At 41.0% G+C, this 26,335-nt stretch overlaps 1 protein-coding gene across 1 annotated transcript in view; it reads left to right on the top strand.

Annotated features, from left to right (window-relative positions):
• LOC124796171 (atrial natriuretic peptide receptor 1-like) overlaps positions 1-26,335 on the top strand; it is a 316,630-nt gene that overhangs the window by 186,785 nt on the left and 103,510 nt on the right. The window contains exon 8 of the mRNA XM_047260262.1: positions 22,694-22,762. Within this exon, the coding sequence (XP_047116218.1) occupies positions 22,694-22,762 (69 nt within the window). The remainder of the gene's footprint in view (positions 1-22,693; positions 22,763-26,335) is intronic.

Genomic DNA, 26,335 nt, shown 5'->3' with positions numbered 1-26,335 from the left:
AAGAACCAGTTCCACAAAGGTAGAGATTTCAGCTGCATGCCAGAATGTTTTGTCAAGACTCAGTATCCAGGGCGAGTATCAGCTTCTAGTGGGGTCGTTCTGTCGACCACCAAATTTTACAAGCACGAGAGAGAGAGAGAGAGAGAGAGAGAGAGAGAGAGAGAGAGGGGGGGGGGAGTACCAATTGACATTTTCTGTGATCTGTATAAGGCATTTGACTATGTCAATCACAATATTTTTAGATAAACTGAGGTTTCATGGGACTGATGGTCTAGTCAACCAATGGATAATGCCATATATAACCAAAAGAATGCTGAAAGTTGTACTTTGAAATTGAAACAATGTAACAACGGGAGTTTCCTCTGACTGGGGAGGTATCACATATGGGGTTCCCCAAGGCTCAGTCTTGTGTTTGCTATTGTTCTTCGTATATATAAATGATCTTACATCTAATAGAAAACAAGGAGAATTAATTCTTTTTGCAGATGACACTAATATTGTACTCAATCAAAGCATACACACTGCAATAGAAGAAATGGTGAACAAAAGTGTCATTGATTGGTTTTCTGCCAATGGTCTCACTCTTGGTATTAAAAAGACACAACATACTTGGTTCTGCAAATCTAGGGGTATTACACCAATGATAACTGTAACACATGGTGAGGAAATAATATGCTTCAAAAATTTTAGGTGTCTTCGCTGATGAGCATTTAAACTAGAAAAAGCACATTTTGGAACCATTAACCCTTAACCAAAGGTCCCTGTGTATAAAGTGTGTCAATCACAAATAACATTGTCTTGTCCCATTCCATTGTTGATTTACAACTGTGAACCTGTACCTGTTCCTTCATTATTGCTTCAGCTAACACAGTACTAAGTTGTGCTGTCGTATGTCCAAGTGAGCAGCAGTAATATAAAATAAATTGTGAACTAGTCAAAAAAAAAAATTACATTGTGTGCTAGAAAGTGACCCAAATTCCAAGCTAGTGGCACAGTCCCCCAATGAGGAAGTTACCTACAAGATAATTACCAATCAAGTAAGTTTCTGACTGGGATTTGATGCAGCTGTGGTATTTAATGCTTTGAGTGGGACATTACTGTGGCGTAACACTTGTACGTGGCTATAGGTTGATATAATGAAATATTATTTAAATTATTGTTTAAGTAAACAGTGATTTATCTCATATAATGTAAGTTTATTTTATCATTGTTTAATTAAACTGAGATAAACTGTGATTCTGCCCATAGATATTTACCTTGCTAACATAAAGATAACTATTCTTTACGAGTGTACAAATTACGCCGTGTGCCCACTCACATCATAAAAAATGGTTCTCCCACTAGAAGGTAAAAAAAAAAAAAAAAAAAAAAAAAAAAAAAAAAAAAAAAAAAAAAAAAAAAGCAGCTTAGTTCAGCCACAATGACACTTAGAATCATTGTAAATCTTGGGGAGAGACAAATCTGTAAGGTGACATGTTTTGCACATTTTCATTCGATAATTTCACATAGAATAATGTTCTAGGGCAACTCTTTAAGAAAGAAAGTCTTCATTGCTCAAAAACATGCTGTGAGAGTAATATGTGGTGTTCACCCACTATCACCGTATAGACCTCTATGTAAGGAGTGGGGCATTTTGACTATTCCTTCACAGCATATTATTTTAATTCGTCATGCAGTGTGTTGTAAATAATCCACTGCAATTCAAAGGGAAGAATGATGTACATAACTACAATACCAGAAGAAAAATTACATTCATTACTTTACATTAAGACTGTCTTTAGCACAAAAAGGGTGTGCAATGGTGCAACTAAAATTTTTGACCACTTACCCAGCAATATGAAATGTCTGACAGACAGCAAAGTAGAATTTTGAAAGAAACTGAAAAAAGTTTTCCCTTCACAATTCCTCCTATTCTGCAGAATAATTTGCTTTATTGTAATGTGTAAAAGGTGGTAGGTAGGAATTACTAACTCAAATCAATATATTAAAGAAAATTCTTATAACTGTTCAGTTTATAGCCATATTTACAAATTAATTTGTGATGTGAATGTAAAATGACTCATTCCGCGTCATTATGATTTATTGTGTGATTGATTCATGAAACAGGAAACTAACCAACTGACTCATCCCCAGATGTCACTGAAACCTTCAGAGAAAATCTCAGCTCCCTATTATGTATTTTTTCCAATCATGCTGTTATCATTGGAGGTGATGTAATCACCCAACAATCGATTGGGATAATTAAGCAACAAATAGACCCTATCTCGGGACATCCAAGCTGAAATGTATTACTGACCATAAAATGGTTCTAGAAACATTGATTAACAAAGTACAAAGAGCCATTAAAACCAGTAAAAAATTTACAGATTTGTTGAAGACATCATCTCTCATGGAAGAACTTGAGATATTTAGTTCAAACCAGGAGTATGTAGAAGAGCTGTGGCTTGTTTACTATAATTGGTGGGAGGCACCCTCCATGGTATACAGTTCCTGTACACAAACTTCTAAAGAAACAGCAACAGGTGCATAAATAGGTGCAAAACAAAGAGGTATGAAAGGTATGAGATGCTAAATGAAACACATTTGGCTGTCAATAGGGAAATGCATGAATCCTACAGTAACTAATAAAACAGAAAATTACTGAAAGACCACCCACAAAACCCAAGGAAATTCTTTTCACATAAAAGGGGCTGTCTGTAGCACCAGAGTTACTGTCCAGACACTTGTGGATGACAAGGGAACTGAAATTACGTGTAGCAAAGTGAACATCACAACTGCTGAACTCTGTTTTTGAATGTACCTTTACAAAGGGAAATCAATAAGTACAGCTACAGTTAAATTATTTTTCATTGTGAAGATGTATGAGAAAGGTATTACAGTCTGTTTAAAATGACATGAACAAATTTTGAGGAGGCGGGAGGGGAGGTGGGGTGCAGGAACCACAGGAAGGAAACTCCACCTGCTGACTCCCAGCGCACAGGCTGCCGAAACGTGAGGGGGTTGTGGGAAGGGGGTATTAGCCATGCTTGCATCAAGCAATGCTAGCCCTACACTTGGAACTCACACATCAATTTATGCTCCAAGTGGCATTGACAGTGCCATCTATTGGCAGCTGTCAGCTGTTATCTATTGCACATCTACAAAAGTAAGAATGGAGACAGAGGTGTAACAAAAGCTTACAGTTTCATGTTGAATGATGGTGTTTGTTGCTACTAACTCCATGTACGTTCTCATAGACAATTTGAAATTAAGAAGAGCCAGTTGTAATAATTACAGTGTGGCAAAAAAAAGAATGTTAAGATCATCATCATCTCCTTACAACGATTAGGTTTTATGATCCCCTGTTATGGTCTCTATTGCTCTATTGCTGAATATTAAAATTTCAAACAATTATTAACCTACATAATGCTGAATTGTAAGTACACAAAAATCACTCAGTCAGCCTCATTCTACTCCTCACATGTAGTAATTCTTAATTCCCTTTGCTACTATCCAATTCAGCTGTATCAATAATAATTTTATCTGTTGTGAGCTTGGTAATACCATCACACCACCAACAATTTTCTTACAGTTGTTCGACCTTCCTGCAGTTAACCTCCCCAGTTGTCAACAGTAACAAACACATGGAATTCAACGACAGTCTAAACAGATTATCACTGGACATGTTGCCTGAAATGTTGTGCTCCCTAACCAACCTTTTCCATTTTTAAAGTGCTAATTCCATGGCCAGCAGGTGGACAATGGTGTGACCTTTCTCTTTTTAACCATTTTATCAACCACATATGACTTTTTGGCAGGTCTATGTGCTTCCTCATGCTCTCATTGCAGGTAACTCATATACTTTGCAGCCACTGCAACATTGTCTCTTTCGTATCATACCTTGTGGGTATTTTGTCCATCTGTGTGTTAAGATATGGAGCATTGTCCATTACAATTACTACCTTTTGAGGGAGATTTGGGAGAAGCATATTTGCAAACCACTTTTCAAAATTTTCAGAATTCATTTGACCATTTTAGCCACCAACTGTAGATGTAGCCCAGAATTTGAGTTGAGTCCTCGATCCAAGACTTCCAATAAGAAGACTTTTAGGGGAGGTTCCCCATCCCATAGTGCAAACAGCATCATCGATCTGCCACCATTTCCCATCCAAGTTTAATTAAGATAGCCTATTTCTGTGGCTGCTTCCTGAATAAGGTTAATTTCTACAGTAAAACATGACTGCCAGTCAATAATGTCTCTATGCTTTAGCACTAAAGACTTCTTTATTCTGTACTTCTTTCCATGTGAATCCTGTGGACAACAAAATGTTCCTCAGAGATGTATTACTTCAAGTCCAGTTGACATTTTCCTTTAGTGCAGTTAGTGCAGGTTAAAGTTTCTGCACACTGGCAAGAATAATCTGCACCAAAAATAAGTGTTGGGAGTGGGGGGTTTAAGGGACCAAACAATGATGTCATCAGTTCCTTGGTCCAAGAGTGGTGCCTCAGGAAGTAGAGATGTCCACCGAGGAACGTTTTCTGTTTATTCATGAAACTCATAACAGTAAAAGTGAGAATGCGAGAAACATATTGGACATTTTTTATACCGTCAGTAATAAAAGCAAGAAAGTAGATAGTGAAGTCAGCAGTGGCCATCCCTGGGGCTTGCACGTGACAGGAAATGTCCCACTCACTGCTGAGCTATCCCTGATCCATCACAGTCAAGAGTGCCCACTATTCAACAAAGTGTGATACCCAGAATAGAAAATTTGGCGTGGTAGAAAGGAGGAAAACTGAATTTAAAAGTGAAGAGTAAAACAGGGATGAAAGAGTAGCCTGATCAGGGAAGTAGGGTCAGGGCATCCAAAGACAAATCATATAGCAGGACAGACCCCACCCCCAAACACCCTGACTCTGTTCTGGAGATATAATAATGCCTTATAACCAAGACTAAAAATCACTTTCACAGAGAAAACTGAGAACTAGTTCAGTCATCCACGAATCATCCACCAGTGTTAGAACCAATGAATCTGGAAGTTCTACTTATCGTGGAGGGCCAAAAAGAGAATAGATTCCATCAAGATGTGAGCTATTTCTGTAAGGCTCCACAACCACATCATGGAGGTGGAGTGTTACACAAAAGAAAACTATGGGTTAATGTGGTATGACCGATGTGGAGATGACACAGGACTGTTTAGTCCTTCTGGGAGAAACAGAATAAAGAGCTCCATGCTGCAGTAGTCTCCTCAATTTTGTGGAGTTATTAGATGGTGCAGCAGCCCACCAAATGTTCCATTTCCATGTGAGTGGAGATCACATACACTCTTGGGGTCACCAAAGTGAATGGGGAGTGAGTAAGTGATCCTCTAGCCAAATGGTCAGTCAGTTCACTGACCCGGATACGCACATGATGTGGGATCCAGAGAAAGACAAATGAGCATAAGACGAACGTCAATGAGAAGGTAATCAGTAGCGGAGACCAAAGAGTGGCAAGAATAGCATCAGTCAATAGCCTGAAGACTGGTTACTGAGTCAGTACATATTGAAACAAGGCCAAGAGGGGCCTGTTAAGTAAAATGGAGGGTTTTGCTAATGGCTGTCACCTCTGCTATAAACACACTACATGTTGCTGGCAGCAAATGGCTTTTCCATATAGGTAGGTGATATAAAAACATAGCTCAGCAGAGCTATAGTTTTAGAGCCATTGGTGTAAGAGGTATCGTCCTGGAATATTGAAGAACTGGATGTTACAGATTCTGAAAGGCCTTGGAAGAGATTGGTCCTAATCTGTGACCTGGACACCATCCAAAGGGGACTGTGTGAGAAAAAGTGAGGAGCATTAGCCAGGGAGGTGGATGGAGATCTTAGTAGAGAGAGGTGGGGTGCATTCCAACCGGTACACACACGTGAGGGTTGGTATCAGGAGGACGGCACGCCTTGTATGTAAAGAGAGTGGGATATGTGGAATTATCAGGGACCTGTTGAATGGTGATTACATAGGATATCAACAACTGGTACCATTGAATTTGAAGGGGGAAGACCCCTACTTTGGAAAGGAGACTGTCTATGGATCTAGTCAGAAAGGCACCAATGGCCAAATGCATGCCTTGATGTTGGACTGAGGGACACGCTGAGCCTTATACTTGGCATTCATACTCCAGGTGCCGGTGAATATGGATAAGAGTAACATGATCTGCATCCCAAGATGTGCGAACAAAGAAGCAGACAGTGTTATGATTCTGCATGCAGCTAGTCTCCAGGTGACGAATATGGAGCTGCCAGGTCAGCTTTTTATAAGAAAGGAGGCCCAAGAAATGGGAATGTGGTTCAACACTCAAGCACTGAGTACCTAAGTAGAGTTCCCAATCACGATGGGCCATCATACAATGGTAGAAATGCAGTACCCACATTTTTGTAAGAGAAAAGTGGAAGCCATGGGAAAGAGCCCATGTAAAGGCCTGCCAAATGGCACCTTGGAACTGGTGTTCATCAGAGGCTACCAAGTGGGAGCTGTACCAAATGCAAAAATTGTTGACGTATGAGGCATTGCAAAAATTGTTGACGTATGAGGCATGTTCAGAAAGTAAGTGTACTAGATTTTTTATATTTTTTAGGAAAAGTGTATTTGAAAAATAGAGGATATTGTTGATACACTTTTTGACTTTTTCCACATAATCACCATTGTGTGTAGTGCATGTGGTGAGCAGTGGTACAAGCTTCTTTATGCCCACCTTGAAGAACCCTCTTGCCAACTCCATCTCCACATTGTATGATAATCTGGGGACACCAAGTCAGGGGAATATGGGAGGTGGTTCAAAACATCCCAACCAAATGAGTCCAAGTGTGCCTTGTGTCAGGATGGGCATTGTCATGCAACAAGCATACTCCCCTGGTCAGCATTCCCCTCCTTTTGTTTTCAATGCACTTTTTGATTTCTTATAGGGTCTCACAATCTCATTGTCCATTGATCATCTCCCCCTGAGGTAGAACTCGACCAAAATGATGAATTTTCAGTCTGATAAAAGCATTTTTAGTCTGATAACACTGAGGCCATGACTTTTTTGCCCGATATTACAGTTTTGAATTTTTTTGGTAAATGGGGAGTTGGTGTGATGCCACAGTGACTCTGTCCTTCTGTCTCAGGTGTGTAATGAGCCACCTGTGTTTCATCTCCAGTCATAATAGAAAATCTTGACCTTCGAATTCAGGTCGCTCAAGAGACTAGCAAGCAATATTGACTTGTGTGGTATTTCAGCTGTTTTGGGACCCATCTTGTGCACAATTTCTGGTATCCCAGTATTCCTGTGAGTGATTTGAATACGAAAGTTTTGGGGATTAGTGGAAACATCACAGAAATTTCATCCATCATGAACATTTGTTCTGACTCCACTTAACTCCGTACACCACTTACACACTCATTCCTTTCATGACACCTTCAACATAAACCATTTTGATTTGCGAGGCAATTTTGGTAAATGTTATTCCTTTGGCAAGTAGGAAGCAGATCACAGTATGTGGCTCACACTTGGTGGGATTTCTTGCCAACACCTTTCACTTAACTGGCTTTGAGAACTATGCGACTTATCTTCTGAGGTCATCAGTCCCTTAGAACTTAGAACTACTTTAACCTAATGACTTCACACAAATCCATGCCTGAGGCAAGATTCGAACCTGCGACCATAGCGGTCTCGCGGTTCCAGACTGTAGCGCCTAGAACCACACGGCCACACCGGCCGACTTTCACTTAACTGGACACTGCAATGTCAGTTTATGTACTTTTATGTTCCTGCAGTGCTCAATCTGGTCAGGAGATCCTCCTCTACCATTCAGTGTCGCCAACCCTCAAAAATTGGGAAACCACAGCCTGTTATGGTCACAGTACACTTACTTTGTGAACATACCTTGTACAATGATGAGGTGTAAGTGGCCCAACAGAGGTAACTAACCTGTTAATGGTGAAGAGGAAAAGAGTAACATTCAGCATAAAGCCCCATGGAATGCCATTCTCTTGGACTTGTTAAGAGCTGAGTAAAGTGCTGACTCTCACACAGAACAACCAGTGGGATAAAAACTGAAGGATAAAAGTTGATAGAGGGCCTCAAAACCCTCAGTCATGGAGGGTGAAAATTTGATGATGTCAATAGGCATCATACACCTGATGCAGGTCAAAACAAACGGCAACAAGGTGTTGCCACTTAGGAAACGCCTGTCAGATTGCTTGTTTACAACGTAATCAGATGGTCACTTGTGGATAGTCTCTTCTAGAAATCATACTGATAGAGCTGCAAAAGGCCCTGAGATTTGAGAACCAAGCATATTCTGTGAGCAACCATCATTCAGGCGGCTGAATGAATATGTTGGACAGTCTAATCAGTCGGTAACTGTTGAGAGACATTGGGTTCTTTCCTGGCTTAAGGGTTGGGACAACTAGGCTATCTCATCATTCTAAGGGAAAGCACCTTGGAGTGAAAGACAATTGAAGATCGTGAGGAGATGTAGCCTTTGGGGAATGTTCAGGTATTCGATGATCTGATTGTGAATCATATCAGGGCCTGGGGCTGTGTCATGGGTCAAGGCAACAGTTGAATTAGTTCCCAATAAGTGAAGGATTCATCATAGGATTCAACTTGGTGGGGAGTGAAACATAGGTGGATGACCTCAACTTGTCACTTCTGCAGTAGAAAAGTAGGTGGTAAGGAAGAGGATACTGATGCTGTCACTAACTGGATCGCAAGGTGTTATGTAAGAACCAATGAATCAGTCCAAAGACAACCCTATAGAACACGACCAGGAACAGCGGTTGAATGTTGGCAGCCCATATGACCACAGAGCTTGAACCACATCTGAGGTCAAGAGGCATACACCCCCAGAGATGGGATGTAACAATCCCGGCTGTCCTCCTTTCTGCATTTGATTAGATAGGGTAGCCTTAGCCGAAATTGCTTAAAAGTGATAAGGTTGGTCTGCGAAGGATGTCATTTGAGTCATTGCTGTGGTTGTTGGCATTCCTGAATAGGTATTGCTGTATCTTTGGTCCATCATGGCACTAGCCAATGGTTTGAGGGGTAGGGGGGAGGGAGCTGTAGAAAGGGGAATTCCAGTTCCAGAGGTGCAGATGATTGTGTCTGAGATCCATTGCACAGCCTCATCAAGACAACCCAACAGAGAGGCAGCAAATGTAACAGCAGAGGCACATAAAGGCCATTTGGCTCTGTGAAGTGCCCAATGTGGTAGTCAGTCTGCCTGGCAGTGGAAAGGAAATAAAAGGTTCACCAGAAAGTGGCCATTGTCACAAAGGTAATCATTAGTGACCAATGTATCCAAGCTACAACATTAGGGGAAGAAATCGTTTGAGTGATAGCAGAAAAGATGCCATGGGCAACACTGAAGTGGGTAGGAGAACTATTATTGATGAGGCACAGATGACGGTCTGTGAGGAACTGATTAATTGGAAGACCCCTACCAGACAAAGTGGTACTCCTCCCTTACAAGTGACAGTGTGCATTGAAGTCCCCATGCAGGAGGAAAGGGGGTGGGGGGAAGTTGTTTCTTTAATGTTGTCAATTCAGCCTGCCTGGAGGTAAGTAAATGTTGCAAATGGTAATCACTGAAGTCGTTTGCAACTGTAATGCTGTTGCCTCCAATGAGGCTCAAGGGGGAATCCATTCACAAACAACATCCGCGCAAACCAAAGTATAGACCCCTCTAGATAACCTCTCAGGACCAGCATGGTTCGATAGAATAAATGATGACCATAGAGCATTAAATAATGGTCACCAGTGAAATGTGTTCATCGGAGAGCAGTGCAAACTGCAGAAGAAGAGGCAATAAGGCATTGTAGTTCTGGCATGTGACAGTAGTACCCATTACAATTCCACTGAATGATCTCATGACTGGTGGCCAGGAGGGTCAGACACACCACAGCATCACTGCCTGTCACCAGTGGGGATGGAACCACATCCATAAGCATTGGCTCAGAATCTGACTGTGTGGAAGGATCTGGCACCACCGGGGGCACCAGATGAGCCTTGTCCCAATTCTTATTCTTCTTTTCTTTCATACCCTTAGGAGCTGGAGGTTCATTCAAGTGGCTATCCACATTGAGTGCAGCGACAGCCCTGGGATCCTCAGCCATCATTTGGTGTTGGACCTCCAAGCTGAAGGTTGCAGGGACAGTTATCTCAAGGGGGAGCCTCGTCACTGGTAGATGCAGAAGAAGGAGAACGCTTCTCCAGCCTGGTGCAGGAAGTGATTCCTAAATAAGGTACCATGGGACAGGAGATTGGTGGGGGATCTGGTTTGGGGAGGGTTGAAGCGGGGGGGATTGTCATGATGTTTGTGTTATTGATCATCATAGCCATAAGGTGTAGGCATTGATATTTCTTCTGTGCATCAGTGCACAGCAAATTATTAGTACATTTGTATTCCTGTATTTTCTGTTCTTTCTTGGAAACTGGGAAAAATGCAAGTGTGGAGGGTGATATTCCATGCAGCTGACACACAAATGTGAATGTTCACAAGGGCTACCTTCATGGAGTTTTTGTCCACAGTTAGTGCATTTTGGGTCTGCCTTGCAGTGGGACAACATACACCCAAAGGATAAAACATCTGAGGCACCTCATTGACAATGGGACTTACAGTTTCACATCATGCCTGTACTCTATGACCTTAACCTTTTCCAGGGGTACATTCCTTTAAAAGGCTCCTGTATCCATATGATTATTCATGGGCCTTTTTTGTATACATCTGATAAAATGTGTACCTCACCACTGGAGATTAGTCTCGAGTATCTCATGTGCTTGGCACATAAGATATCTGTGGAAGATGATTCTTTGGACAATTTTCAAAGTTTTTTGTGGGGCAGTGGTCACAGGTATGTCACCTATAGGATCATATGCGTGGAGAGCTGTAGATTAGGCAGCACAGGAAATTTTAATTAATAATGAACCATATTGCATTTTCTCCTGAGACCCAACTTCCCCATATTTATCTTAAATGTTTTCTACAAAAAATTATGGTTTCATTGCAGTTAAAGCATCCCAACCATTCCAAGTACAGACCAACTGTTTTGTGATGTATTTCACTCCCAGACATCTGGCTTGTCCCTTTTCCCACAGCATAACAAGGGAAGGAAATTTCATGGGGTCGTATCTCCTGCATTACAGTAATCTTTCCTATCTGAAGTGACTGCTGCAGCCTTGTGGCCACCAGCAGAAGAAAGTGTAATTTGCTTCATGTGGGAATCTTCCACCATGGTACCACCCACTCTGAGCAGGGGCTCTCTCCACATGTGCCATCCAGCCACAACAATAGTTACCATTGCATGAAGTCCCTATACCCCAAACATGAAGAACACGTACTACTTGGCTTGCGTGGAGAGTTTCCAGCTCAGGCACCAACAGTACGATCCCCGGACGGTCAGAAGGCTACCATTGTGCAGGTACTTGACAAATGCCTCCTCCTCCCCACAATGGAATGGCTACATGCTGGCCTTTGGGCATAGTACCTTTTTAAGAAAGGAAGGATGGAAAGAAGGAAGGCCCAAGAGATGGATATACACTGTGTGTTGGGTAACCTTCTGTGCATGATTCGCACTGCACTGTAAAATTTGGAAAAGGAGCAGTAAGTCAAGGCCAAGAAGGGGACCATATAACTAAAAATGAAAAGTTGCAGAATGCTGGGAGGGAAGAAAATGAGAATCCAAATCCACAAACCATGTCCAGGCACAACTGATACCAAGGTGACCATCTGATGGAAAGACTGAGAGGAAAAAGAGTAGCAGAATGATACATTTGCAGCATGAAAAGGGAAGTAGTGCTTCAAGGGCTGGGGTTCTGTGATGGTCAAACATTTATTCACAAGAGAGATGTTGGCCCCCTGTGAGAAGGAGTGGAATGCCCATGACTGTATAAGAAACACTTCGTCACTCCTCAAGAGATGATAACCATCACTTCACTGCCATCATTCATCTCTTTGTAAGCAGACTGTACTGTCTGTGGCATTGAGAAATAGCTGAAGTTGCCAAAACTGAACAAATTTCGATGAGTCGCATAGGATACTAACACAGTTTGTGATAGAGTTAGCCCCTCCATTAACCATGACATATTTTAGATTCTACCCAAAAAAATACCACACCAAGTAGTTTGAAAGAAAGCGCAGGACAGACTGGTGAGTATGAGAAATGAATCACAAGGCTACCATCCAATATCTTTGAGATCCATTTGTTGTAGAATCTGATGACATATTCTGAGCCCAAACATGATGAGGTATCTGGAACGGAATGACCTCCTCCATGCCAGGAGACATGAATTCCATAAATGTCAGCTATGCAAAACCCAACTATCATTTTTCTGACATGACATCCTGGAAACCAGATGGATACATTATTTCTTCACAGTGGCAAGTGTGTTTGGAGCCTTTGGTGTTCATATTGTATGTTAGTGACCTGCTAAAGGTACAATAATTTGCAACTTGCTTTAAATTTTCAGAAATGTAAAACTGTGCACTTCACAAAAGGAAAGAATGTAGCAAGCTATGACTTAAGTATTAATGCGTTGCAACTGGAATCAGTCATCTCATACATATATCCAGGTGCATTTATTTGCAGGAATATCGAATAGCACAATCACATAGGGTTGGTTTAAGTAAACCAGATGGTAAATTTTAAGTCATTGTTATGATACTGGGAAAATACTATGGGTCTACAAGGAACTTGGGGCTCTTCTACATATGATTAACAGAAGACATTGAATGTATACAAAGTGCACCACTATCAATCACAGGTTCATTTGATCCAAGGATAAAAATCATGGAGATACTGAAATATATGGATTGGTACAAGCGTGGAGACATTTGCCTGCTATCCTGCGAAACCCTAATTACAGAGTTTTAAGATTTAGTATTAAATTAGGAACATACTACTGCTCACAGCTTATCAGTCCCACAGGGATTTTACTACAATACAACCCCAATTTTACATTCCCAGAATTAATGTTTTTCCCACTGTTTATGACTTTTTTTTATCACTCCTATCCAATTTTGCATGTCCACAATGTTGATTCACACCTGATTTTGCGTCAACATATTCCATAATTTTCCCACAATTTGTGCTTTATAAAAAAAGTCTGAAGAAAAAACTGACACAAAATGACACTGGCAGGGCATTGGACATCAAGTAGTGTTTATAACCACAATGTGGTTAAGTTTCTTGGCACCAGGTCACTCTACACTCAGTGGATTTGAATGAGTAAATGTGTAAAAAGTTGGAACAGTTTGTGCCCTATCTCCTGCCACTGCCATGCTCCAGTCAGTGTGTTGGCTGAATGGGAGTTACTAGGTTTACTCGAATAAACAAATCAATATCAGTCACAATAATTCCGAAATTGTCTCTACTGCACATATAAGGTTTTGTTACTGTTGTGACACCTTTGTCAAACCATTTAGAATGTTTCATTTGGCCACTAGTAGTGCTAGTTGAAACCTTCACTCACTTTTCATGGCTCAGATGTTTTTGGTTTAAGCACAGTGCCCATTATGTATTTTTTCATGCTGAGCAAGACACATGTCCGAGAATTTATCCTCTCTGTCTAACGCAGCCTTTACATATGTATTTTTGTGATGTTATGCAAACAATGTGGGTGCTTCGGTAGCTCAGATGGTAGAGCACTTGCCTGCGAAAGGCAAAGGTCCCGAGTTCGAGTCTCGGTCGGGCACACAGTTTTAATCTGTCAGGAAGTTACATATCAGCGCACACTCCGCTGCAGAGTGAAAATCTCATTCTGGAAACATCCCCCAGGCTGTGGCTAAGCCATGTCTCCGCTATATCCTTTCTTTCAGGAGTGCTAGTTCTGCAAGGTTCGCAGGAGAGCTTCTGTAAAGTTTGGAAGGTAGGAGACGAGATACTGGCAGAAGTAAAGCTGTGAGTACCGGGCGTGAGTCGTGCTTCGGTAGCTCAGATGGTAGAGCACTTGCCCGCGAAAGGCAAAGGTCCCGAGTTCGAGTCTCGGTCGGGTACACAGTTTTAATCTGCCAGGAAGTTTCATTTCAGCACACACTCCGCTGCAGAGTGAAAATCTCATTCTGGAATGTGGGTGATAATTTGCATGTGTGTGATTTTCTACATAAATGAGGAGGCACAGTACCTGATAAGCTCAAAAAGATGACTACAGTGCAAGAGACGCAGAACGACACTTATGAAATATTTCAACTTGACAATGAGAAAAAATGACAATGAGAATATGTGAATGGAAAGGAAAAAGAAACTTTACTATTTGGTACATTGGGAAGTACCCTCTGCCACACACTTCACTGTGGGTCACTGAATATAGACTTAAAGGGTTATACAGTCAGCTCTATTGACATAGAACATTTAGCAGTGAACATTCACATTGAATCATTGCCGAGCCACAGGACACTACAATCAGGTGTAGCAAATCTTCATTGACATTTCATCAGTTCACAGCCACTAGTTAAGTGGTGTCAAGAGGAAAAATTGTTGTAAATTTCCAGTCGTGTAATATACAATAAACCAATTGGAGTCTCACGGAGGGTACAGTACTGACCTGTATGAACACTGTATTTTGGAAGATGATCAGTCTATATATCAAAATGAAAACAATGATTGGTTTGGGAGGAGGGGGGGGGGGGGGGGGGATGAGAGCAAGAATCGATCTTTATGATCAGGCACTGAGAAACTCACAGCTCTGATCAGATTAGCTAACATGTCATCCTCTGCCAAATGATGTTTTTTGGACGGAGTACAGAGAGACGTAGTGTGGCGACACTGCTCCCAGACATTGTCAGGTTTCCAGACTTTGGAGCTGCTTCATGTCATTCATTCATCTAGAACCTCTGTTTGAGTTGAGTGCACACACTTCCAGTCCCCCAAACAAAAATTCATGGATAGTGCTGGAAACTGACCCAGGAGCACTGCATCACAGTCAGATAGACTGACCACTCACATACAGTGGAGAACCAAAATAAATGTTCAGTGACTGCAATTTAAATATCATTGGTGGATTTACTACCAGTATCTATTAAAACATAAGTAGAGCTTCAGAGAAGACAATTTTGAAAGAATTAAGATCCTTACCCTACAAATGATGTTTCCCTTCAGAGTCTGATCCATCTGAGGCCACTCTTGGAAGCATTCATTTCTTCCACTGTTCAGAACATTTTAGCACATTGTTTTCCATGAGGATGTGTAGCTTCACTGTTTGTGGGTTCTGTCAAATAACAAGAACACACCTGTAGAAAAGGTTTGTCCACTTTCACTAAATTGATTACTTTAATAAAACATGGCTGAGCATTAGGACACAATTCAAAGTTAAAAAACTGTTTAGCACTGAAATGCCATGATCAAGTAGTACCTTGGCAATTCAAGCTTTCTCATTTCTTTTGTGAAGAGGTGTGTTTAAAAAGTTTATCAGATACTAGATTTTTACTCACAGCATTGCCCGCTTATGTGTATGTCACATATATTGCTCACATCCCTCTTCCCTCTCTCTGTCCATCTCTTCCTCCCCCTCTGTTCATCTCCTCCTCCTTCCTGTGTGACTATTCATCCACTCCTCATTGTCTTTGCCCATTCTCTTCTTCCCCCCTCTGTGTCTGACCATCTCTTACTCACCCCTCTGTATCTGTTCATCTCCTCCTCTCCCCTCTCTCTGTTTATCTCTCCCCCTCCCCCTCCCCCCCCCCCATATTCCATCCACATCCATGTCACCCCTCCCCAAGGGGAGCTACATGATTCTTATCAGCACATGTGACATATGTACATATATTGCACACAACTCCTCCTCTACCCATCTCGTCCTCTATCTCTCTGCTCATTTCCTCCTGCCCCTGTAACTGCCACAAGTGCAGTGCCAGAATTATCAAGCCAGTTACCAGTTGTCCAATACACTGGGGGTGGGGCTGCCTGGTGTTGGAATAGTCGCTAATCCTTGCAGCAAGCTACCACACCAATATAACATGCCACTTATTTAATGGCCAACAAAATTGGAAACTGGTTTATCAGTTGTCACTGCGTAACACAGGCAGAAGTGCTAAACAAGAACACTGCCTTGCTCAATCATAATGGAGAATGTTGGTACACCTGGAAGCCCAAAAACAATAACAATAACACCCATCAAACAGCATTTGATCTTCTGGACATGGCCACAAGAACTGAACTGTCAGTTATTGTGCACTCTCACTTAATAATTACTGAACACAGGACTTCATCAAAGGGTAAAACTCAGTGAGTAATACAACAGTTCTCACCACAATTCCCTCCAGTGTGGGACGTGTGCCACAACTAACTGCTGCATGTGGCATTGTGCCTCATGTTCTTGTGTGCTAGCAGATAGTGATGGGATGGCGAGGCGCGGCGACTCAAGCACACCGAGAATTCCTCGAGCCTTTAGTTCTCAAGCAATTCTCGAGAAGCTCACGAGAAACAGCTCAGCGGCATGTGCCACTGCGCGCCAGTTTGCTGCGACAACATATGCCGCGCCGCTGTTGTTTTATGAATTGAATGCCGCCGCTAGACAAACATGCTCGCTGCTCTCTGTGCTCGTAACTAGTATGTCTCAGGTTTCAATCGAGTAAAGTTGTTGTTCAAATCAATATGGAAACTCGAAAATGAACATCATGTTGCTGGCAATACTTTACGGAGGATGGAGATAACATTACTTGCAACATTTGTCGTAAAAATTTCCATAATGTATCAAAAAATACGACGGGCATCATTAGACATATTAAACTGCACAATTTATCGAGCAATAAAAGAATGCAGTGACATCCGTGGATACAGAGGCTCATTCTTCCAATAGTGCGAGGCAGACAAAATATCTATCCAGGTACATATGGTACAAAAGGTGGATTCCGTGCAAAAGTTCGGACAGTGTCCTAAGCGGTCCGCCACACTTAAAAGGCATTGATTTTTTAATCGCACTCTGATAACATACAACATACCCCAAAATCAAACATTTACTATCCTAGCTTTTGCACGATACGATATGTAATTGTATTGGACTAGTTGTTGAGCATAACATATCCCCTTGCAGGAGCACTGATCTATATCTTACGTTTCTCTTCATAGAAGGAAGTAAACGGCAACAACAGCTTGATGAAAACACTAATGGCCATGATAACAGACGGTTTTCAACCGCTTTCAGTCATCGAGGACACTGGTTTTTGACGTTTTTTTGGACCCACAATACTCGATACCAAATCGAAAAAAGTTGCTCCTCATGATTGAGGACGATTACCATAAACAGAGACTTGGCCGTGGAAGACTGTACTTCTGTTTCTTTAATGACCAATATTTGGACCTCACTCAATAGTGACACATATATTGCTGTAACTGGTCATTTCATTAACACTAATTAGTGCCTGAAAGCTTTAGCTCTCGAGACATTCCGTTTCCCGGAAAAGCATACAGTGCTAAATATTAGGGAGGCGTTAGATAACGTGATTTCAAAATGGAACATTGAAAACAAAGTTGTAAGCATCACAACTGACAACACCAGTAACGTGACGGCAGCCGTACAACTTATTCGCAGTGGCAACATAGATATGTAACATGTGCCTTGTTTAGCACACACCATCAATTTAGTTGTGAAAAGTTCTTTGAACAGCAGCAGTAAGCTCTGCATAATGCGGGAAAAGGCGAGAAAACAATGTTAGCTTTATGCGGGAAAAGGCAAGAAAACAATGTTAGCTCTTTTAGAACAAGTTGCAACGCTAATGAAAAACTCCATGAGATCCAGGATCTAATGAAAAAACCTGTTCATAAATTGAGTCAGGAAACCGAAACCCGATGGAATAGTATGTTTTATATGCTAAAACATCTAGTGGAGCAAAAGGAATGCATTGCAGCCTGTTCATCATCTTTGTATTCAGGTGTAGAGAACCTCACAGCTGACAAGTGGCGAATTTTGAGCGAATGTTTATGTGTACTGGAGCCATTTGAAGTGGTAACAAGTGAAATCTCAACTGAAAACTATACCTCTCTTTCGAAATCTATTCCAATAATCAGACAGCTAACCGTATGCAATGGGAAGTGGGCTACCACGACAGCGCAAGAGCTACAGCAATATCTGCACAACTTACTAACAGCCCGGCTAGGATTAATAGAAACAAACAAAGTACATGCCGTTGCCACAGTTCTCAACCCAAGATTCGAAATATTACCATTTACGAATCCCATTCATTCAAAACATGCTGTTGTAAACCTGATTGCAGAGTGAACATGGTAGAGACCGTACGATCTACTCATTCGGCTGCTAACAACACTAGCCATGAGTACCATTTCGTACAAAACGTCAGTAGTTCCTTATGGGCTTCTTTTGATGAAGAGGTTTCCAATAAAAATCTAATGAAAAGTGGTTGTGATAGCATAGACCTGGAGGTACAACGATATTTGGAATAACCATACCTACAACGCACAGATAATCCTTTACACTACTGGGAAAAAAATGAAAACAGTTACCCAGGTCTAGCTGTCGTGGCAAAAAAATATCTTGCAATACCTGCAAGTTCTGTTCCCAGTGACAGAATATTTTCGAAAACAGGACTACTTATAAACAAACAAAGAAGTAGACTAAAAGGCCAATTGATTATTAAAACCATATTTCTACACAAAAATCGACGGCAGTGCAGCAATGGGATGTAAAAATGCCTTGTGCTGAACAACTTCTGTTTCCTTTCTTTCTTCAGTAAGTAAACGCGTGTATGCAGTTTCTGTATATAAAAGGCTATAGCACTTCTCTTTTATTTTTAACCATGCATGCATGCAGAATGTACAAGGTAATTTATTTTGTAAGAATAAGCTTCTGTTTCATGCGAATTCTGTGCTTTGTTCTCAGCCACACTCTTGACCTGAACCTTCCTCAATCCACCAGTGGCTCCTTCAGCAAGTGCCATTCTCACCTGCAGGCAACTGCCCACGGTCCCACCTCACACCAGGTAAAAGTGTTCATTTTCATCACATGCACATCCAACATGCGAATGTCCCATGTGATATTTGGCAACAACTGTGCCAAATACGTATCGCAAACATGCATACAATTGTGTTGTACAGTGTCCCCCACTTTTAGTTTGTGGGATGGAGTTCCGTGCCTGTCACAGTTGGTCAGTCAACACAAGGATGGTTTAATGCTGGTTGTGGATGACGTCTGATGATGTTCCATATGAGCACAACTGGAGACAGATCTGGTAATCGAGCAGGCCAAGGAAACAAGTCAACACTATGTAGAGCAATGGCATGTGGGCAAATTTTAACCTATTGGAAAACACTCCCTGTCACTGTCAATGTCAATTGCCTTGAGAAACACAAAATAAAAAGAAAGTGTCTCTAACAAGCAATCATCCTTCTAGCTATGATGGTATTTCTGACACAGCATCTTTTGAATTTGATGATGCTACTAATATTGATTACACAAATATAATAAAAAGGCCAATCTCAATCATACTAAACACTGTCTAGATGCTAAATGAACCATGGATGCTACTCATTCAAATCAGCATGAAATCTTATCTTATGTGAACTACTGAGGACAGAGAGAGATATTAATGGTCGCACACTAAATGAAATGATGTGTGTAATTATTTTACACACAGTTGGGTGCCAGTTGTGAATAAAATCAACATGTGGAAGAAAGAAGGTTAGTGTTAGCCATTCTGTCAATGACTAGGTCATTAAACGACAAGAACAAGCTCAGATTGGGAAAGGCTGAGGAAGGAAATTAGCAAAGTCTTAATTAAACAGACTATTGCTTTAAGCAGTGTACACAAATCACACAATGCAGGCATTCTCAACCGGTATTTTCATTGATGTTGTTATTTTCTTTATGGGCATCAAGTCATGGTGGAAAAATGGGGTAGAAAGGAGGTTAGGAACAGAAGAGAGGATTCGGAAAGGGTGGCTGGTTGGTGGGATTGATGCTGCTTCTTCCGCCCAGCCATCAGCCACCATTACCTAGTCTGTCTTCCTTCTCCTCATTTCCTTCCTCTCCTCATCCCTTCATCTGACACTCCCTACACATTTACTGAGCTGCAAAGTCAGCAGAGTGTAGTCTGCCAGGACAGTGTAGCCATGCAGCACAATTGGTCAAGTCACCAGAGTAATATACAATTTTGCAATCAGGGTGTGTGGGATAACCATGAGAGTGCTCCTGCTGTCATACAAAATTGCACCATAGACAATAACTCCAGGCATACACCCAGTGAGTCTAGCATGGATGGCTGCAGGCCCCCAGCTGGCTGCCTCCTTACCAACAGACGGCGGCTATCACTGACACTGAGGCAGAACCAGCTTTCATTAGAGAATGCAGCAGACCTCCATCCTGCCCTCCAGTGAGCCCTTGCTTGACACAACTGAAGTTGTAAATAGCACTGGTTTGGGCTCAGTGAAACGCATGTTACATGGCATTTAGATTGGAACTTTCCTTGAAGCAACCAATTTGTAATGGTTCATTATGTCACTAAGTGCCAATTGCTGCTCAAACTGCTGCAGCAGATGCAGTACAATTTACCAGAGTCAATTGGTGCTCAAACTGCTGCAGCAGATGCAGTACAATTAACCAGAGTCAGAGTTTAAACAAGATGGTCTTTCCTATCTTTAGTGCATGCCACTTGACTGTCTGAAGCCCAGTCTTCTTGCAACGATACACTCTCATGACTACCGCTGCCAGCAGTCATGTTCAGTAGCCACTGTCAAGTCTTTCTACAACAATATCGCGGAAGGAACATTCAGCTTCTTGTAGCCCTATTACAGGACCTTGTTCAAACTCATGAGGTATTGATAATGGAGTCTTTGTCATCTTAAAAGCAAATGTCCAATCTCATAGGTAAGTAAAACTCATGAATGTTACAGCATGTATTTAAAGCAAACCTGATTTGTGTCCTCAGAGTGACACTGCTAACACCATTCTTAAGAATCTGGAGTAAAATTTGAATACAAATCATCTTTCAGATGTAGAAACATGCTCTACAATTCTCATTTACGTCACACAACTTCTTCTTGGTGTTTCAATTTGTTTTCATCAGTTTGTGCGTGTGTGTGTGTGTGTGTGTGTGTGTATGTGTATATATATATATATTTAACAGCACTCTCAGATTGTTTGCTTACACATTTGTACAGTATGTTGTAACATTGCTATCTTTTGGGTGAATCTTCCTTCCTTCAGAGCTATAGACTAAACATGCACACACATACATCTGCACAGCTACGTCAACCCAGGTGGCTTCATTGTGCCAGAATTGCAGGTAGAAGGAGGTATGTCTGGTGGAAAGATGGGGCAGAAAGGAGGTTAGGAGCAGAAGAGAGGATTTGGAAAGGGTGGGCTGGTTGATGGGATTGATGCTGCTTCTTCTGCTGAACCATCAGCCACCCTTACCCAATCTGCCTTCCTTCTCTTCATTTCCTTCCTCTCCTCATCCCTTCATCTGACACTCCGTACGCATTCACTGAGCTGCAAAGCCAGCAGAGTGTAGTCTGCCAGGGCAGTGTAGGCATGCAGGTACATGTGTGTGTATATGTACTATACCTCTGACATGTCACATAACTGGCCAACTGTAAAAGGAGTCATATCATATACCAGCTTTGCTGTGTCTTGTGTACAGCATTTTATGTGTGTATGACAACCAACAAGCTGTCCATCCAGATGAAGGGTCACTGCAAAACTGTTCCCTAGGGGGGAGTTGTCCACACAGTTGATGAGAACAACATACATGATTTCATTGATTCTTCTTTCACAGTCCATACTATCTGACCTCTCCCCCTCTGCCAACACTAGCTTCCTTGAATAACACAGGGATTTGTCCATGTAACACACATCTTTCGATCTCATAATTTTCCTGGTAACAGTCTTTGCTAGCCCTTGCCCCAGAACAACCATCACCCCACCACATGTCCATAACTTCACTCATTTTGCACTCATACTGACCTCTCCATAATCTTTCCCTCTTCTGCCCCCCCCCTCTCCCCCCGCCCCCCCTCCTCCCAGTCTACTTCTCCACATCACTGTGCACTTCACATAACTCCCCCCTATTATGGCTTGGAGGAGGTTGCTGTTGCCACATTACTATTCTGTGAGCCTGCTGCCTTTCCCTTCCTGCTGTCACCCACAGTTCGCAAACCTTCCCTCCTTCTCCCTGCCTTCTTTCTACCCTCGTCCATTCAACCCACCACAGTTCCTCACCTCTGTTGAGCTGTAGTGCTTACACAGTGTAGCCACAAACAACACTGTACCTTTGCAAGTGTATGTGTGTTCGCTTTATGTCCATGAAGAGAATTCATCTGAAAGTGAGTAACGCCCTCATTCCTTTTATGTGCCTATAGACGATATAGCACCTCAACTATTCAGTGAGCTGTTACCTTTACCCCCTCCCCCCATTATTTTTATCCCATCAAGGACTTTCCATACCACTTCACTTAATTGTTAGATAGAATTTATATTTGGTAGGGTGAACAGTGGGGCTTCTTATGCATGACAAAATACGTATGATATTTCATTGTACCTGTAGAACTTTATACAATTAAAATCACATGAAATTCATGTAATATCAGTTCATAGAGGTGAGAGTGAGGCATAAGCAATATTGTGCATGATTCCACTTTTAAACAAAATACACAAGGAACAAGTTACAATAACACTTACAACATGTGCAATGTAATAATTTTGTCAAGAAATACGCTATTGAATGAACCTACTCTTTACTGTTTCAGGTTGTCGATTTTCTGAATGATCTTTACAGTACATTTGACAGAATTATTGGGTTTTATGATGTTTACAAGGTGAGTTTATTAATCCTCAAAACGCACATATGTTTGTGTCCAATGTTACTACCTGCACTACTTCAACATAATTTAGCAAAAGTTTCAGAGTTATCTATAAATGCTGCAATGTCCATATTCACTGCCCTCCTTTCCATTGTCAGTTGAGGAAGCAGTTTATTGATCACAATTAATCTTAAAAATAAGGAGCTAAGTTGTTGGTGAGTACAGTTAAAATTTATTGGCCTTTCCAACTCTCTCTCTCTCTCTCTCTCTCTCTCTCTCTCTCTCTCTCTCTCTCTCTCTCTCTTTCTTTCTATTACTAAGAGAAAGAAACATTATCTCCTCCTCACCCCCTCTCTCTAATTCTGTTAATGCTGTGAAAAGATATGTGTGATGGTCTAGACTGAGGGTGGACTGTCAGTAAGAATTAGGAGTTAAGCAGTTGACAGAAAGCTGCATAAATGATGAATGAGAAGGGAAAGATATTAGATGATGAAGTTAACTGGTAGCAAAACTTATATACTAATTATGTGGCTATATGGGTTTGTCCAAATAACTGCTCTCTCAAGAGCCTTGAAGTGAAAGCTTCCATAGATCAAGATGACAATAGGTGAACAGTGAGGAGAAAAAGAGAGTGGGATTGAGAAGAGGGAATACAGCGAAGGCAAGTACTACCAAATACACCGGAATTGAGTAGGTAGTAAGTAGTTAATTAGAAAGAGTAGGAAAGGTAGAAAAGAGGCCTGAGGACAAAAGAAATGGAATGGAAGGGCGAAAAAAAAGTGTCAAAGTAAGGACAAGGAGAATTATAAAAATCTGAAGCCACCAGGAGGGAGGAGTGAAACAACATCATAAAGGGATGGATGTAAGATCAGGAGTAAAAGAACAGAAGTAGGACAGATGAAGAAGCAGTAAGGGGACTAAAGTGAATGAAGTTAATGGACTAAAGGATGTAATAAAGACAGTTCTCAGCTGTACAATTCACATGGGTTTTAGTGGATGGAGGTGGTTCGTTAGTAAAGCTGAGATGTTTTCCAATCTATTTTTAATTGTTTTTATGACCAACTCTCATATCTTGCATTGAAATATGAAACACATGAAATTTATCTGACATTTTTACTGTGTGCAACCAATCTTAAAGCTGTATTTCTTGTTTCTAATAATGTGTGATTTTGATTAGTTTTCTCTCTTTTCTTTTTCTGTGTACAGAAGAAATATTTCAGTGTTCAGTGAAGAATCAATTTTGTTCTCTGCATTTTTCAATTTCCTTTACTGGAACTGACCTAGTCTGCACTGTACTATGTCATGGAACTGTACTATGTCACATAATTTGTAATTTATATGTTTCATTTTTCAGAATCTCAGCACAGTTTTGTAAATTTAATTCATGATGTGTGTATGGATCCAATATAAATGAACCTATTTGAACTACATCCCCATTGTATGTGTGATGTGTTTGAGCTTCTACAAACACATGAGGATGGATGCCTAGAGGGAAGAACTTCCTATTTTCAGTAGCTGTTGTGTTGAAGTTAATTGGTAGCAAACTTATGTACTAATTATGTGGCTATATGGGTTTGTCCAAATAACTGCTCTCTCAAGAGCCTTGAAGTGAAAGCTTCCATAGATCAAGGAATTTCCTGCACTTTGCAGTGGTGGCTGACAGTTAACTATGCTTGAAATATCTCAGAAACTTTGAACCACTCATATATTGACATCCACAGAAATTTATCAACCCAAGGAGGAGGGGGGAGGGGAGCAAGATTCTTTAATGAGCATTTCTGATACAACTAATGGTGAGTTTTAGAACAAGTAGTACTACAAAGCAATTTTGACAATAATATAAAAGATATGTTATATAAAAAGTTTCAACTCTAATTACTTTGAGCATAGATCACTTTGATACCTAAAAAGTAAGAAAACTTCATTAGCATATGCAACATACATCTCCTTTCATGGTGCTACATGAGTAACACACACTTCCAAAAAAACTTTAGACCAGCTTCTAGTCAAGAAAAGTTTATACAGAATATCACAGAAAAATTTTCAATGTAGGCTTTAGTGACCACCTAGCTCAGATATTAAGCTTGAAAATAAATGGCAGTACTGGGAACAACATGTCTGTACGAATCACACATAGATGCTGTAATCGAGATAACATCAACTACTTCAAAATCTTACTAAACAAAGAAAAATGATAACAGGTCTATAAAATTATGACCTAAATGAAAAATTTAACACCTGAATTAACATATTAATTAATTACTTTCAAACTGCATTCCCACAGAAAAACTGTAACCATAAGGGGCAACTCAATGGAACTGGATTCAGATTCCAAACAGATACTGTTTTGAGCTCATCCAGCTTGGTGGGATGGTTCTGGTAGACAGTGTCTCTCAATGTGCCTCACAAAAAACGGTCACAAGAAGTCATATAGGGCATATATGGAGGCCAATCCATACCTACCCTAGTAAATTTGTAATAATTCACTGCAATGATGCTATTCCCATAGTATTCATCAAGAAAGTGAAGCACCTGTTCTATGCAATGTGGTCTGGCTGCATCTTGCAGGAACCACTCAGTGCCTGGTCGATCCTGGAAAGCTTTGTGTGGCAACAAATTATTCCAAAATTGCAATGCAAAATACACTAGTGATCATTTCTCACATGAAAAAAGGGTGAATAATGCAACTGCAGTATGCCACAGGCCAAACAGTAACTTTAGGAGGAATCAGTGGTTTCACTTCACACAAATGGGGCTTTTGGAACTCCAGAATTGCGAGTTTTGTTTATTCTATTCAGGTGGAAGTGAACTCCATCTTTGAACCAGATATAGCATACATCAAATTCTTCATTATCAATCATTGTGACAATTTGGACTGCAATTCTAGCCCTCTATCACATGTCTTGTACAGGCAAGCCCTGGTGGCTTTGAATTTTGAATGGAGACACTGTATTATAAAAAATATTTCAAAATAGAGAGAAAATCAATAAGAGTAGTATAATGATAAATACATATAATTCAACAAATAAGGTAAAGACCATGTGGAATGTTACAAAGAAAGTAACTGGTGAAAAAAGATATCACAAGAAAATAAATGAAAGTAATAAATCCCACAGCAGTACCCAACACAATCAACAACTTTTTCACACGTGTTGCAAATAGTATGATAAAATCCTACATAAATATTGATGTGCAGTCCAATAAATATCAAATATGCACGTATAATGAAGGCATTACCTACAGACATCTCTGAGTTATGGCTATGGGCACCCAGATGGTACCATTCTATGCCAACCTCTTCATGGGCCTTCCTAAACACCCAGAATCCTAAACCCCTCACTGGTTCAGATTCACTGATGACATCTTTGCAATCTGGAGTGAGGGTGAGGACACCCTATTCACATTCCTACAGAACTTCAAAAACGTCTTCCCCATTTGCTTCACCTGGTCCTACTCAACCCAACAAGCCCCCTTCCTAGATGTTGACCTCCACCTCGAAGATGGTTACATCAGTACCTCTGTCCATATCAAACCTACTAACCACCAGAAATAGCTCCATTTTGACAGCTGCCACCCATTCCATATGAA

The sequence above is a fragment of the Schistocerca piceifrons genome, chromosome 4 (assembly GCF_021461385.2).
Source record: "Schistocerca piceifrons isolate TAMUIC-IGC-003096 chromosome 4, iqSchPice1.1, whole genome shotgun sequence".
Classification (NCBI taxonomy): domain Eukaryota; kingdom Metazoa; phylum Arthropoda; class Insecta; order Orthoptera; family Acrididae; genus Schistocerca; species Schistocerca piceifrons.
Note: the sequence above shows the minus strand (reverse complement) of the source record. Positions and strands in the feature narration are given on the sequence as shown.